The sequence below is a fragment of the Sorex fumeus genome, unplaced genomic scaffold, assembly GCF_029834395.1.
Source record: "Sorex fumeus unplaced genomic scaffold, SorFum_2.1 ptg000048l, whole genome shotgun sequence".
In the NCBI taxonomy this organism is placed as follows: Eukaryota; Metazoa; Chordata; class Mammalia; order Eulipotyphla; family Soricidae; genus Sorex; species Sorex fumeus.
In genome coordinates this window covers 7,231,769-7,248,044 of record NW_026606105.1, presented here as the reverse complement: position 1 = coordinate 7,248,044, position 16,276 = coordinate 7,231,769, and the positions used below count along the sequence as shown (strand labels likewise).

The following is a 16,276-nucleotide window of genomic DNA, read 5'->3' as shown; positions in this document are numbered from 1 at the left end:
TGATGAAGGGATGGGAGTTGCAACATTGTATGACTGAAACTCAATTATGGACAACTTTGTATCTGTGTATCTCCCAGTGATTCAGTTAAAAACAAACATTGGGGCATTTGCTGCTGGGGGAAGAAAAAAAGATTTAAGGAGGCCTCTAAGTTCTTCAGATCTCACACAACTTTGGAACCCAAGCCCCATAGAGAGCACTCAATGGAATCAAGTACAGACCCATCTTATTTATGAAAAGCTGGTGCTCAAAATCTTCAGTAAAGTATTAGCAGACAGAGGGGCTGGAGAGATAGTTACAGAGGGGAGGGCATCTGCCTTGCATCCCATATGGTCCCCTGAGCACCATCAGGAATGATTTCTGAGTGTAGAGCCAGGGAGTAACCCCTGAGTATCACTGGGTGTGGCCCCCAAAACTTAATCACTTAATAATCACTTAACTTCCCGTTAGTCATCGATTTGCTCGAGCGGGCAACAGTAACGTCTCCATTTGTCCCTGTCGCATGCCAGTGTAGCCCAATGGCATCTGTTCGCTCCGGGAACATGAAGGGCCTCAAACCGATCGTTCATGATCTTGACGAAGAAGTCTGACCATCCGGTAGGTGGGCGGCCACGCGGTCTTTTGACATCCCGTGGAATCCAGTCGGTAACAGTTCTAGTCTTCGTAAGATTCAGCTGTAGTCCTACCTTTCCACACTCACGGTCAAAGTCGGCCAGCATTTGTGCCGCTTGGCTGATGTTTGGTGTTATTAAAACAATGTCATCAGCAAAGCGGAGGTGGTGTAGTTGCCGACCATCTATCTTCACTCCCATTCCTTCCCATTCCAGTCGTCGCATGATGTTCTCGAGGGTGGCACTGAAGAGTTTTGGTGAAATGGTATCACCCTGCCGCACCCCTCTCTTGACATCAACGATCACTTCTTTGTAGAATGGTGAGATCCTGGTAGTGAATCCACAATACAGCTCACGGAAGATCCTGATGTATTGGGCTTGAATGCCCTGATTGGCTAGGGCTTCAATGACCGCTTCCGTCTCAACAGAATCAAAGGCCTTCTTTAAATCAATGAACGTTAAACAGAGCGGCATCTTGAACTCCCGAGAAACCTCAATGAGCTTGGTTATCGTGTGGATATGGTCGATGGTGCTGAATCCTTTGCGGAACCCGGCTTGCTCGCATGGTTGTCCTTCATCTAGTGTTCTGCCAATCCTATTTAGGATGACTCGAGTGAACAACTTGTAGATGACAGACAATAGGCAGATCGGGCGATAGTTGCCAATGTCATAGATGTCTCTCTTCTTGAACAGTAGTACGGTCCTGCTGGTTTTCCATTGGGACAGAACCTTGCATTCAGACAGGTAGCGAGTGAAGAGCCGAGCCAGTGTATTGATGAGTACTGACGGCAGGTTCTTCAGGTGTTCAGGTCTGACCTTCTCTGGGCCGGGTGCTGTTTGTTTCTTTACTGACGAAATGGCGTGTCGGATTTCGGAAGGGAGAACGTTGGGAACGACATATCCATCCTGTGGAATTTGGTATGTCGGCAAGTGGACATGGCTATTGAAGAGATTTGAGTAGAAGTCATGGATAATCTTCTCCATTGCCGTTCTGGAGGATGTGATGGATCCAACAGGACGTCGGAGGGCAGTCATCTTGATCTTGTAGTTGGCGAAGGACAGGCGGGCGTTACGAATACTTTTCCCAGCTTCTGACGCATCTACCAGTACTTCTGCTCTTCTCTCAGACAAACAAAAAACCCCAAAGTAATACTATTAACAGAAAGAACCCAGCAGCACTTTAAAGGGCCAAGGAGAGAGTTCAGTGGTCTGAGCTCACGCTTTACATGTGGGAGGCCTGGGCTAGAACCCCAGTACCTCATGCTTCCCTGAGCACCACCCAGCATGGACTCTGAGCACAGAGCCAGGAGCACCACTAGGTGTAGTACCAGAACAAAACAAGATAAAAGAATAACAATCTGAGACCAAACTGGAAGTCCATCCCTCAAAGAAAAGGATGGGTGACAATTAGGATACAGATGCATCATCGATGGGGCTGGAGCAATAATACAGCAGGTAGGGCATTTGCCTTGCATGTGGCGGACCTGGTTTTGAGTTCCCAGGAATGATCCCTGAGGGCTGAGCCAGGAATAAGTCACGAGCACTACTGGGTGTGGCTCAGAACCGGAAAAAAAGCAAAAGAAAAGCAAAAAAAAAAAAAAAAAAGCACTACTGTAGCATTGAGAGATAATATGGTGGGTCAGAGGCCTGCCTTGCACGTAGCTGACCTGGGTTTGATTCCCAGCACCACATATGATCCCGCGTTCTGCCAAGAGTGATCCCTCAGCACAGAGCCAGGAGTGATCCCTGAGCTCCTCCAGGAGTGATCCCTGTGCACAGAGCCAGGAGTAAGCCCTGAGTACCACCTGGAGTGATTCCTGAGCACAAACTAGGTAAGCCCTGAGTACCGATGGCTGCCCCACAGAACAAAACAAAAATTGTTTTCTAGTTTTAAAAATACACTATTGAAAGGGGGGCTGGAGTAATAGCACAGCGGGTAGGGCGTTTGCCTTGCACGCGGCCGACCTGGGTTCGATTCCCAGGATCCCGTATGGTTCCCTGAGCACCGCCAGGGGTAATTACTGAGTGCAGAGCCAGGAATAACCCCTGCGCATTGCCGGGTGTGACCCCAAAATAAAAATAAATAAATAAATAAATATGCACTATTGAGAGATCTCTATGCACTATGCACTATGCACTATGGAGCGATAGCACAGCGGGTAGGGCGTTCGCCTTGCACGCAGCCAACATGGCCAACCCAAGTTCGATTCCTCCACCCCTCTCGGAGAGCCCGGCAAGCTACCGAGAGTATTGGATATGCCAGACACAGTAACAACAAAGTCTCCAATGGAGACGTTACTGGGCCCGCTCGAGCAAATCGACGATCAACGGGAGGGCCTTTACCTTTACCTTTTTATTGAGAGATCTATTGAGAGGGCATGCGGGTCCGGGGGCTGAGATCTCCAAGCCTGCTTGGATCGGGGCTGAGCATCCTCCACCCAGATCCTCCACATTCCAGTAGGCAGGGGTCACAACCACCAACTGGCACCCTGGCGCCGTATAATCCCATCAATGGCCAAGACCCAGGGACTATAAAACCCAGCTCCAGGAAGCGCACAGCGTCCGCATTTGCGGCCGTGTGACATCTTATTACCTCATTCTTACCAAATATAACCTGTCCACATGGCAGAGTCTGGCAAACTCCCCGTGGCGTACCCAATATGCCAAATACCAGTAACAATGATGGGTCTCATTCTCCTAACCCTGAAAGAGCCTTGAATACTGCACTTTTTTAAAATCTCTGGGCTAGGACAAAGGAGACATTACTGGGGCCTGCTCGAGGCAATCGATGAACAGGATGATTGTGATCAAGATGATCGTGATCGTGATCGTGATCGTGATTGAGAGATCAAACACACAACTGAGAGATCAACTGAAAAGCAATTTGACAAAACCTAAGCATAATTTCTAAAACTCGGGGCTGGAGGGGCTGGAGAGATAGCACAGTGGGTAGGGCGTTTGCGTTGCACGGGGTCAACCCAGAATTCGATTCCAGCATCCCATATGGTCCCCTGAGCACTGCCAGGAGTAATTCCTGAGTGCAGAGCCAGGAGTAACCCCTGAGCATTGCTGGGTGTGACCCAAAAAGATAAAAAAAATTCTAAAACTCTGTAAAAAGAAAAAAAGAAATATAACTGAATGCTAACTGAATGTTAGCTTGATGACATAAAAACATCGCTCTCTAGTGCTTGAGGAGAGATTGGGGGCCCCTACTCTGAACAGGAGCAGCCAGTGCGATCAGGAGAGAAGCTGGAAATAGGCAAAATGATCACTGTTCGCAGGGGCCGAATGGGAGCACAAAAGGACAGCCAACCTGGGTTCAATCCCTATGGCCACCAAGGGCCCCCCCAAGCCTTGTGCGGGGTGAGACCTGAGCGAAGACACAGGACAGAGTTCTGTGCAACACTGGGTGTGGCCCCCCACAAAAGTCAACAAAATTAGTGAAGACTTTTTGATGGGGGGTGTGAGGGGTGCCACACCCAGCTATGCTCAGGGCTCAGTGATGCCCCAAGAACCACATGTAGAGTTGGGGTTCAGGGCCTGACTCTCTGGCCCAAGGCATCTTTTTGGCATTTTGGGCACTGGGGAATGAGTGGGGGCTGGAGGGCTGTTCCAGGGTTGCCTGCAACAGTGCCAGGGATTGTGCCCACCCGAGTTTGGCCCAGCGTTGGTCTCCTGCGTTCTCTCCAGCTGAGGAGAGAAAGGGTTTGGGAGAAACAGCTACAAAGGGTCTCAGACGACAGAACGATCCGCTGAATAAAAAAAGAAGTGGAGGCAGCCCTGTATACCAGGCAGACAGGCCCCCTGGCACCCACCTGTGGTCAGCACTGGGCTTGGGCCTCCCGTTCCAGAGTCTTCTGTTGACTGCGGCCGGCGGGGGCGAGGAGGGCAGGGGCGGGGGCGGGAGGGAGGGCAGGGGAGGCCGGTTCCGTCTGTCCTTCCCGACCCTCGGGCCGGGCCCCCCTCGGCCCGGGTCCCCTTCCCCTTCCCCATCGTGCTTGAACGTCCTCCGGGGCTTGGGTGGGGGGCTGACCACGGGTTTGGGGGGCGCGCCGTCCGGGCTGTGTTCCCAGGGCCTCCAGCACGCGCCCCTGCGGTCCTCGGCCGCCGCGTCCGCGTCCAGGGCGGGGGGCCGGGGCTCGGGCGGGCAGTGTGCAGAGTAGCAAGTGCCCGGTGGCTGCGGGTCCAGCCCGGCTGAGCCGTCCCGCAGTGCCCGCTCCAGCCGGCGCACCTGCGTCAGCACCGATGCGCTGTCGTCCGGGGGGCGACCACGGCCCCGCTCACGCCCGGGCCTGGGGGTCGCGTCCTGGCCGCCCACCCGCGCACCGCCCCGGGCCCTCTCGATGTCGGGCCGCGCTCCGTTCTGGGCCTCGGCTGCGCGAGTTCGCGGCCCGTCGCCGCTTCTCGTCGTCGTCGTTGTTGTCGCCGTCGTCATCATCGTCTCCATCCCGGAGACTGCCGGGTGGTCCTCGGGCCCCTCGGCCTTCCTGCCGGGGCCCGGCGCCAGCGGCTCCTTTTTCCCTTCCCATTCCGAAATCTTGTCTTTGATGCTGAGCGGCGTCGTGTGTCCAGGGATCGGGACACCGCCCAGTGGCCTCCTCTTCGGGGCCCCCAGACCCGAGGCCCGGTGGCTGATGACCATCTCGGCGCTGGACATCCTGGTCTGCACAGTCTCCCGCTTGGTTAGGGCACCGGGCTTCTCCAGGCGTCTGCAGCGGACCCGCTGTCCAGGACACAGTTCCCTTCTAGGACTTCCCGGGCCTTCCCCGGCCTCTGCACCTTCTGCCTTGACCCTGCCAAGAAACACAAACTCAGGGTGAGGGTTGGGGTCTGGGGTCTGCTAAGAATCAGGTATGAGCTGGCAGGGGTGGGCCCGGGGTCTCCAACACGGGAACCGCCACTTGAAAGAAATCCTTTCCATTCTGGGAGGGGCTCAGTGGAACGGGATGGTCCCACTCCTGGCATCCCAGCATCCCAACACCCTCAGGACCAACAGCCCCCCCATGCCCTCCACCATGCCTCCCCATCCCCGCCACCTGGGAGTAGGCCCCAAGTACTGCCAGAAGCAGAGCAAAGAACGAACAGGCAAAAATGAGAACAAGCAGTTGCTTGATGTCCTTCTTGGGGAAATACCATGGCAAGACAGGAAAGAGGAAAGGAGCAACTGCATTCTGGGGTGAGTGGACTTGGGTATGGGCCTCGACAGACGGCTTAATATCTCTAAAACTTCTCCTGTGAAATCGGAATAATAGTAATAATAATAATAATGCATATCTGGCGCCTGGAGTGATAGTACAGTGGGGAGGGCGTTTGCCTGGCACACGGCTGACTTGGGTTCGATCCCTGGCATCCCATATGGTCCCCCGAGTACCACCAGGAGTAATTCCTGAGTGCAGAGCCAGGAGTAACCCCTTTGCATCGTTGGATGTGACCTAAAAAGCCAAAAACACTGTAGCACTGTCCTCCTGTTTTTCATCGATTTGCTCAAGCAGGCAATAGTAATGTCTCCACTGTGAGATTTGTTGTTACTGTGTTTGGTATATTGAATACGCCACGGGGAGCTTGCTGTGCAGGCAGAATACTCTCGGTAGCTTTTGGGCTCTCCGAGAGGGGCAGAGGAATTGAACCCAGGTCAACCGGGCTGGCCGTGTGCAAGGCAAACGCCCTACCCGATCTGTAGTGAGTGGTAACAGATACTGAATGCACCAGTTCACAAAAAGCCTCACGAATTCGCAGCCAATGCTGGAGGATCACTACTATTCGCTTCCTTCTCTGGTGACGACAGGAAACGTCAGGCATGAAAGACGAGCTAGTCGGTTTCCTCTGCTTCTTTCACAGTCAGTCTTCACCACAACTATTCAGTGGAGTCCTCACTGCAAGGGCTGCAGAAGCCCTGGGTTCGATCCCCAGCACTGCACTGTCCTCTAAGCACAGCCAGGATGACCCCAGGGCAATGAGAACTGCTAGGTTTGGCCCACAAACAAGCAAAACTGAGTATGCCACCCTACAAGCCCGGAGAGGCAGTACAGCAGGGAAGGCGCTTGTCCTGCATAAGGCTCTCACCCCAGGCCACAATCCCTGACTACACTGGAACTGCACTTCTAGGATGAGAATCCTGCCAGACCAGCCTCTCTCTGAAGACAGTAGTGGTTGTTTTGTGCTGAATTTTAACGTGTTTGGCTTCTGTTATCTACACCAAGCACACCCGGCAGTGGAAGTGGTCATGCGGCATGAATAAATGAGTGGACAGAGGCAGATTCAAATTTCTTGCACGGCCTAGGGCGGTACTATTCCACAAAGGGGCCACACATGGCTGTTTCAACTCAGATGCAGTTAAATTGAAACCTCTGTCTTCCGGGACATTAGCCACATGTACTCAGTGGCCACATGTGGCTAACGTGTGACCACAGCAGCGGTCTCACTGGACAGACATTATTTCCATCTCTACAAGAAAATGCAGACCTGGAATGTCTATATGGGGAAAAAGGTCTCCAAAATGTGATCTTAGGAGATTGTTAAAAATTATTTTGGGGAGTTGGAGCAATAGTACGGCTGGTAGGGCGTTTGCCTTGCACACGGCCGACCCAGGTTCGATCCCCATCATCCCATATGGTCCCTTGAGCACCGCCTGGAGTAATTCCTGAGTGCAAAGCCAGGAGTAACCCCTGTACCTCTCCGGATGTGACCCAAAAAGCAAAAAAAAAAAAAATGGGGGGGCTGGAGCGATAGTACCGTGGGTAGGGTATTTGCCTTGCATGTGGCTGACCTGGATTCAATCCTCGGCATCCCACAGGATCCCCCAAGCACTGCCAGGAGTAATTCCTGAGTGCAGATCCAGGAGTAACCCCTGAGCATCTCCAGGTGTAACCCCCAAATTATTTCGAAAGAGCAGCTTCTGGTTTTTGGTTTTGGCCATCCCAAAGGGTGCTCAGGGAATATCCTGGTGGTGTGCAGGGAGCCATAAGGTGTTGGGAATAAACCCTGGCCCCTGTACAGAAGGCCTTTAAGTCCTTTACCCAGGGAAAAAAAAAAGTTATTGGCCGACCCGAGTTCGATTCCTCCGCTCCTCTCGGAGAGCCCAGCAAGCTACCGAGAGTATCACGCCTGCACGGCAGAGCCTGGCAAGCTACCCGTGATATATTCGATATGCCAAACACAGTAACAACAAGTCTCATGATGGAGAGGTTACTGGGCCCGCTCGAGCAAATCGATGAACAACGGGAGGACCGTGACCGTGACCGTGTGTGTGATTGGGGGCTTTACCCAGTTGGTGCTCAGGGTTCACTTCCATCTCTGTGCTCAGCGGTCACTCCTGGCAGTGCTCGGGGAACCAGTGCGGTGCTGGGGATTGAACTGGGGATAGGAAAATGCAAGGGAAGAGCCTTAACCCCAGCATTATTTCTCTGGGCACATGCCCCCCACCCCCACATTTTTGAGCTAGTCTAAGGAGAGGGAAATATCTGTGTTCTGAAATGCAAAACAATGGCCATGACCTTGCCAGAGACCCTAGGAGTTATTCCAAGATGAGCAAATACAGTGCTCTGTGTCTGGACACACACTGCACTGCACCGTTCCTGAAGTTCTCCAGCTCCAGGAAGCAGTCAGAGAGGAATGAATAATTTAGCAAGTTGCAGCATCTTGTTACTATTTTGCTTTGGCTTCTACAGACTCACCATTGTTTACGTAGAGACTTCTCCCTAGATCGGGACATTAGCACATAAATTGTGTTGCTACTCTTGGTTACAGAACATAAATTAGAAACTTGGGAGAAAGCAAACACATTTCCATATGTTAAAAATAGCTCCCAAAGCAGAATCCCCTATTTAAATATACAATTGGTGTTCAGAACAGAGCAGAGCGGAAGCAGAAGAGGAAAGCAGCTTTTAGTCCTCATCACTGAGGTCATTAGCATGAATTGAGTCTCTAGAAAGATGCAGAATCCATTGAACCAAAGTTTTGCTGAGAGTGAAAAAGGCAGAAATGTGGGAGCAGGAGAGAGTACAGCGGGTAGGGAGTTTTCCTAGCGTGAGGCTGACTCTGGGTTCAATCCCTGGCATCCCTACAGTCCCCTGATCATTCCCGCCCGGAATGATCGCTAAGCACAGAGCCCAGTCGATGTGTCCCCAAACAAACAAACAAAACCAAATAAGAAAGAAGTTTAAACTGGGTTCGATTCCCAGCATCCAATATGGTCCCCTGAACACCGTCAGGAGTAACTCCTGAGTGCAGAGCCAGGAGTAACCCCCGTGCATGGCCAGGTGTGACCCAAAAAGCAAAAAAAAAAAAAAAAAAAAAAAGTTTAAGGCAATAGCTTCATGGCTCTGAAAGCCGGACAGAATATGAAAAGACAGTTATCTGAAAACACAATTCTGGTTAGTGCATGTCTAGTGACAGGTGATAATTCTGTGCTTTCTGGAACTGTCTGTAGGGATGGAGCATTCAACCGGTGAGCACATGCCTGGTAGGAGGGGGCCCAGGTTCCATTCATGGCCCCGTATGCTGTCCTGAGCACTGCTGGGAGTTCCACCACAGAGAAAGGGCCAGTCCCTAAGCCCATACAATAGCATGACCCAAACAAATTAGAATAATCATCTGTGTCATTAAACAATAATGACAGAAGAAAAATATATGGTTTAGAGTGAAAGGGACTTGGGTATAAATCTTGGCTGTATCTTTTGGGGGTGTGGGGGTGTGGGGGAGAATCTGAGATCGAGGCCAGGCCCTTATACATGCTAAATTCTCATGGATTTCTTAGCTGTCTTCCTGATGCTTGACTCTACATTTTTTTTAATTATAAAAGAAGAACCTTTTTTAGGTTTTTGGTGGTTTTTTTTTTTTTTTTTGCTTTTTGGGTCACACTCAGAAATGCACAGAGGGTACTCCTGGCTAATGCACTCAGGAATTACTCCTGGCGGTGCTCAGGGGACCATATGGGATGCTGGAATTGAACCCGGGTCAGCCGCATGCAAGGCTAATGCCCTACCCACTGTGCTATCGCTCCAGCTCCTCTTCACAGTTTTGTTTTGTTTTACTTGCTTTTTTGGGCCACACCGAGCATTGCACAGGGGTTACTCCTGGATCATGCACTCAGGAATTACTCCTGGTGGTGCTCGGGGGGACCATATGGGATGCTGGGAATCGAACCCAGGACGGCTGTGTGCAAAGTAAATGCCCTACCCACTGTGCTATCGCTCCAGCTCCCACTTCACAGTTTTTTAAGTCACTGTCACTGTCACTGTCCTCCCATTGTTCATAAATAAAACTATTTCTTCTTCACCAGGGAAAAATAAAAAGAAAAGAAACATCTCTCTTCTCTAGTCTAGAACATTATGAGCGCAGAGGCCAAATGTCTCATTTGCTGTGCCAAATTTCTGAGTAGATGGTAGCCAGATAAAAATATTAGTAACTGAATGAATAGATTCATTACTATCCATTACTGATGTGCCCGATCCACAATACTGCTGGGTAATTAGTGTTACTGTAACCATTACAATTAGTGCCTAAGACCCCATACTTTCCACACCAGCCAGGACCTATCTAACCCCCATAACCCAGGCGATATCTAACCCCCATCACCCAGGCCCTATTAACCCCTATCGCCCGTCACTCAGGCCCTATCTCACCCCATCACCTATCACCCAGGGCCTATCTAACCCCCTCACCCAAGCCATATCTAACCCCCATCACCCAGGCCCTATCTAAGCCCCATCACCTAGGCCCTATCTAAACCCTACCACCACCCAGGCCCTATTTAAAATCTGAAAAGACAGTATAGCCAGTAAAGTATTTGCCTTGAGCACAGACGGCCCTGGATCAACCCCCAGCACTGCATATGAGCCCCTGAGCACCACCAGGAGTGATCCCTGGGCAGAGTCAGGAGGAAGCCCTGAGCAACACTAGATAATCCCCCCAAATCAAAAATATCTTTTAAAATAAAAAAAAAACCCACAGGGACCAGCACAATAGCACAGTAGGTAGGTAGGGTGTCTGCCTTGAATGCGGCTGACCTAGTTCAATCCCCGGCACCACATACAGTTCCCTGAGCCCCCACATCTACTTTTACTGAAGTTAACAGTAATTTACAAGAGTGTAACTGCTTGTATGTTTGAGGGGTAGCATGGCACCACACCACACCTCCCACTGAAGGGTCCCCTATCAGGGGAACCGCGGTTCTGGGGTCAGAGCTAAGGGTTGGCTTTCCTTGGATGCTATGCCACATGTGAGGTCAGGAGGCGTTTGGCACATGCACCCTACCTCAAGGGACGGCTGGAGGCTGGCCTCTAAGACAGGCCTCAGAGGGACAAGAGGTGCCACGCCCATAGAACTCTGACCTTCCTTTCTGCCTCTGACATTTATTTATTCATTTATTGAATCATTTGCTCGAGCGGGCCCAGTAACATCTCCATTGGAGACTTTGTTGTTACTGTGTCTGGCATATCGAATCATAGTGAGAACAGTCACAAAGCCTTTCAGTTCAAGTCTCGGTCAGTCCTACAATGATCAAACACCCATCCCTTCACCAGTGCACATTTTCCACCACCAAGAACCCCAATATACCCTCCTCCCACCCACCCCCCGCCTGTGTGGCAGATTTCCACTTTATTCTCTCTCTCTCTCTACATTGATCACATTCAGTATTACGACAAAAAACTCAAAATTGTTATTTGGAATTTTCCCCAACATTCAGACCTGCCACTAAGACATCATTAGAAAATTTGTTTTCTATTGCTGATTATGAAGAGCATATGATGTCGTGTGGCCATGATAGCGGCCACGCGAATTTGAATTTCTGATATTTTAGTAATAAACCGAGAGGGATTACTGCCAGAAGCCCTTGGGTTCCGAGATTGGTATGTGTGCCTCTGGGTTCATGGTCGATCAGAAGCCGGAGGACACATTTGACGGTGGCAGCCCAGAGAATTGTCATGGCAGGGAGCAGGGCCGATCCCACCCTCCACCCCATGAAGCCCCACATGCCTTGTCAATGCAGTCTCATACCTGGCTGTTCATTAACTGTCTCTGACTTTGGTGACTGAGTGGGAGTGGGTGCTCAGGGCTTGCTGCCAGCTCTGTGCACAGGGATCAATCCTGACAGTGCTCAGATGGCCAGATGTGGTGTCAGGGATCGAACCTCACACAAGGCAAGCACCTCACCCCCATGCTATCTCTTCAATCCTTATTTTTTTTCGGGGGGGGCACACCCAGAGATGCTCAGGGCTTACTCCTGGCTCCGTGCTCAGGGGGACCTTCTGGGGTGCCAGGGATCAAATCTGGGTCAGCTGAGAGCAAGGCCAGCACCCGACCTGCTGTGCTATCCCTTCAGCCCCTCCCCAATCCCTATTTTCTTGATTTATTTTATAGGGACCCCGTCTGGCAGTGGTGGGGTGTGGGAGGGTTGGCAGCTAAGGTACTGGGGTGCAAATTCAGAAGCTTCAGTGTCAGCCACGGGGCCGGCGGGGTCTCTGAGAGTGAAGGCATGTGTCAGAGCTGGCTCCAGGTCCCGGTGCAACAAGAGATTTGGCCTTCATCCCATAGAGCAGCCCCAGAGGAGCAACTGGCATGACCCCAAGCCCCCAAAGATGTATCTAAATAAAATAATAATGTGACAAGCTCAGCTCAGCTGCTTGGCTGTGAAGGAAATCCCATATGTGGACCATTCCAGGAATCAAACCAGGGTCAGCAGCGTACAAGGCAGACACTCCGCCCGCTGTTCTATCGCCCTGGCCTCTGTCCCTGATAAACTTGACTGTCACTGGGAACAGTGAGATGGTGGGGCCCAGTCAATGCTCAGATTCCTGGGTCCTACCAGAGCAACGAGGTCTCATACAGAATCACCATCTCATTGTGTACATCAGGCCAGGAGGCGGGGGGCGGGGTCCCCTGCCTTACCGCACTTGAGGCCTAGAATTGGATCCCAGCAGCACTGCACGTGCCCAGTGTGGTCCCAGGGGCACTGTGCTTTGGGGACCCCCAGTATAGGACCTCAGGGTGCTTCTACCAGGCAAGAGAGCACAGGAACTCGGCGAGCAGCCCCGCGTGAGCGCCACAGCCAGTGCGGGAGTCTGTTGTCCCAACCAGGGAAAGGGAAAGCAAAGTCAAAGACGTTAACCAAGCAAACCACACGAGTTTACATGACATCAAACTCAGATGATCTTGACACAAGCCAAGGCTCCTTATTTCCTCCAACACAATTGGTCTTATGACCCAAATGGACTATTTCTAGGAGGAATAATGAATAACGAGGCGCGATCAGTAATAACACATTTCCCCCTAAGAATAGGGGACTGGAGCGACACACAGCAGATAGGGCACTGGCCTTGCAAGTGCCTGACCCAGATTCGGTCCCCAGCACCCAATATTGTCCTCCAAGCATGGCCAGGAGTGACCCTGAGCTCAGAGTCAGGTGTAAAACCCTAAGCATTGGCAGGCATGGCCAAAGCAAAAACAAGGTAAAAAGTAAAGTAAAGGCCCTCCCGTTGATCATGGATTTGCTCGAGCGGGCCCAGTAACGTCTCCATTGGAGACTTTGTTGTTACTGTGTCTGGCATATCGAATACTCTCGGTAGCTTGCCGGGCTCTCCGAGAGGGGCGGAGGAATTGAAAAAAAAAAAACAAATTTTTTTTAAAAAGAGAGAGAACAATAGAACTTTCCATTCACCAGATGGGCTTAACTGGCACTAATCATTTTCTTTTCTTTTTTTTTTTTGCACTAATCATTTTAATTCGAACTTTAATAAATTATACAAAGTTTTTCAGCTAAACAAAGAGGTACATGGGAGCCAGAAAGATAATACTGCAGGAAGGGTGTTTGTCTTACACACGGCCAACCTAGATTCCATCCCCGGCCTCCCTTATGGTCCCCCTGAGCCCTGCCAGGAGTGATTCCTGAGTGCAGAACCAGGAGTCAGCCCTGAGCACAGCTGGGTGTGACCCAAAGACAGAAACCAAACAAATAAGCAAAAATAGGTACAGAGAAATTCACATCTCTCTCTCTTTTTTTTTTTACTTTTTGGGTCACATCTGGCAATGCTCAGGGGTTACTACTGACTCTGCAATCAGGAATTACTCCTGGCAGAGCTCCAGGGACAAAATGGGATGCCAGGGATCGAACCCTGGTGGGTTACATGCTAGGTAAATAAATGCCCTACCCACTGTGCTATCGCTCCAGCCCCAAACCTGGATGTGTTTAAGTCACACTTAAGAAATCTCCCTGATGATTAATGATGTAGAATATTTTCTCATGTGCCTTTTTGCCATTCAGATTTCTTCTTTGAGAAAGTTTCTGTTCATTTTGTCATTTTATCACCCCAATTTTCATGGGGTCGGATGTGTTCTTCTTGTGGAGTTAGACCAATAGTTTGTATATCCATGATATCTACCCCTTGTTGGATGAGTATTGGGCGAATATCCTCTCCCATTCTGTATTCGATCATTGTGTAACTGAAAATTTGTAAGTCTACAACTGTACATCATGGTGTTTCACTAATAAAAATTTAAGAAAAAAAGTGAAAAAAAAGCACACACACACACACACAAAAAAAAGAAATCATCTCCCCCAAACCTTAAAACAGAAACCATGAAGTGAACAAGGTGGAATCTGCAAACACTGATCCACTGATTAATGGATGAGCAAAAAAGTGGGATGTTCTGGGCACAGAGTGGGTAGAGAGCAGGCCTTGCTCACGCTGACCCAGATTTTGTCCCTGGTATCCCATATGGTCCTCTGCACCCTGCCAGAGTGATCCCTGAGCACAAAGCCAGGAGGAAGGTCTGAGCACCGCCCAGTGTGGCCAAAAAGAAAAAGTGGAATATTCATGCACGAGAATGTCATTCCGCTGCAAAATAATAATAATAATAACATAAAAAAGGCACCATTCTATTCTAGCCCATGGATGAACTTGGAAAACAGTCTAAATGAAAAACAGCCGCACACACAAACCCACGTATTGTACAGCTTTGCTCAACGAGAAGTCCAGCGTGGACCATTGTACGTAGAGCGAGTGGGAAGTGGGGACTGATTGCTAACAGGCCGGGCTCCTTCGGGGGGGCTGACGAAATGCACTGGGGCAGGGCCTGGATGGCTCAGCGCTGGCAGGCGTGTGGTTATGAGTTTGGGTCCCCATCTCCACGTCACGACCTGGCTGTGACCCCAACTGCCCTGCCTGCCACTGGGTTCCTGCTACCACACAAAGTGTCCGACCGCCGGGGAACTGCATGCGGTCAGGAGGGCACGGGCACCAACACTAAAGGTAAGGACCTCTGTGGGCACTGCCTGAAGTCAGCACAAGGGGAAGAAGGGTAGGGAAGGGGGGACAGAGAGAGGGGCCAGAGAGGCCCAGACCGGACCCCTGAGCCCCTCTGGGGGCAAGCCCTGAGTCAGAGTAGCTCCTGGGCAGCATCCGTGCCTCCCCCAGAAGAAAGGCAAGAACTAGAAACATGCTGGACTTTGACGGTGGACACAAATACACCGTCCCCCACAAAACCGCACACGCTCACGTGACGGCATCATATGGATTAGATCTTGGTTAATATATATTAGTGGGGAGGACGCTGCTACCGGGTCATCCCAGGGAGGTCTCTGGGCTGCGATTCCGGGATGGGGATGGGCCGAGTCCCTACCCTGCAGGAAGGCCCCAAGCCCCAGTTTCCTGGGTGACCTCAGAGAGACGTCAAGCTGATGAACGGCCCAGTGCCACAGTTCCTGGAGCACGCAGCCGCACACGTGGCTGTGTGATGCCTCCAGCCTTCCGACCGCTTCGGCCCCACAGGAGCACTAAGTACCAAGCCACTAAGCTCCCTGAGCACAGGAGGCTCAACCAGCACTTCAGGGCTCAGTCAGTCCTCACACACTGATGCAAGTAATGCCACTGAGATGGACGTTGTGACAAGCAACGCAAAGTCAATTAGTTGGCGCCTGCTCAGGGGGCAGGCTTGAGGGATGAGGGGGACACTGGGGACATTGATGGCGGGGTGTTGGAACATTGAACACCTGGAACAACTGTATTATGAACACCCGTGATTTACAAATCACAGGTGCTTAAAGTTTCAAATATTAATACAGAATATATAGACGTTATATATAATGGGGAGATAGAGATATGATAGGGCTGGAGATTAGCTCGGTGATAGAGTAATACTTTGAATATGTTGAGGCCGTGGGTTTGGTCTCCAGGATGACAGAGAAGGAGAGAGAGAGAGGAAGAGAGGAAGAGAGAGAGAGAGAGAGAGAGAGAGAATTGACTAGAAATCAATCATAGCAGAACAAAAATAGTCATTTTCTCAGGCCCCCATGCTCAGGGTCCTAGCTTCACTCCTGGTGGGCAGCTCGACAGAGCCCTGAGTGCCAGGGACCAGGGCAACAGCTGGTGACGTTGGCAGGGGACCACATGGTGCTGGGGAATGAACCGGGCCAGGCACAGACATTGAGATGCCTGAATCCATCCCTGCCTGTCCCCAGGCCTCTCGGAGTATTCATACTATCCAGGACGCCAAGAAGGTTCGAGCTTTCAGAAAAGATATTGAGAAAAAGTTAAAAAAAAAACAAACCTAGCACATGGTCAAACACCACAACTCCTGCTGTCTGTTCAGCTAAGCTTCTCCTTCTACAACGTTTCCATTGTGCTCTTCGAGTTAAAAGTTTTCTGACATTAAAATGGGTTTTCATTTT

General features: G+C 50.9%; 1 protein-coding gene across 2 annotated transcripts in view; it reads right to left on the bottom strand.

Moving 5' to 3' along the window:
- DENND2A (DENN domain containing 2A) overlaps positions 1 to 16,276 on the bottom strand; it is an 87,626-nt gene that overhangs the window by 49,911 nt on the left and 21,439 nt on the right. For both annotated transcript variants that reach the window (XR_008793835.1, XM_056124083.1), the window contains exon 2: positions 4,425 to 5,402. Coding sequence is in view for 1 of the 2 variants with exons in the window: in XM_056124083.1 (XP_055980058.1) it covers positions 4,425 to 5,266 (842 nt within the window). In the remaining variant the exon portion in view is untranslated. The remainder of the gene's footprint in view (positions 1 to 4,424; positions 5,403 to 16,276) is intronic.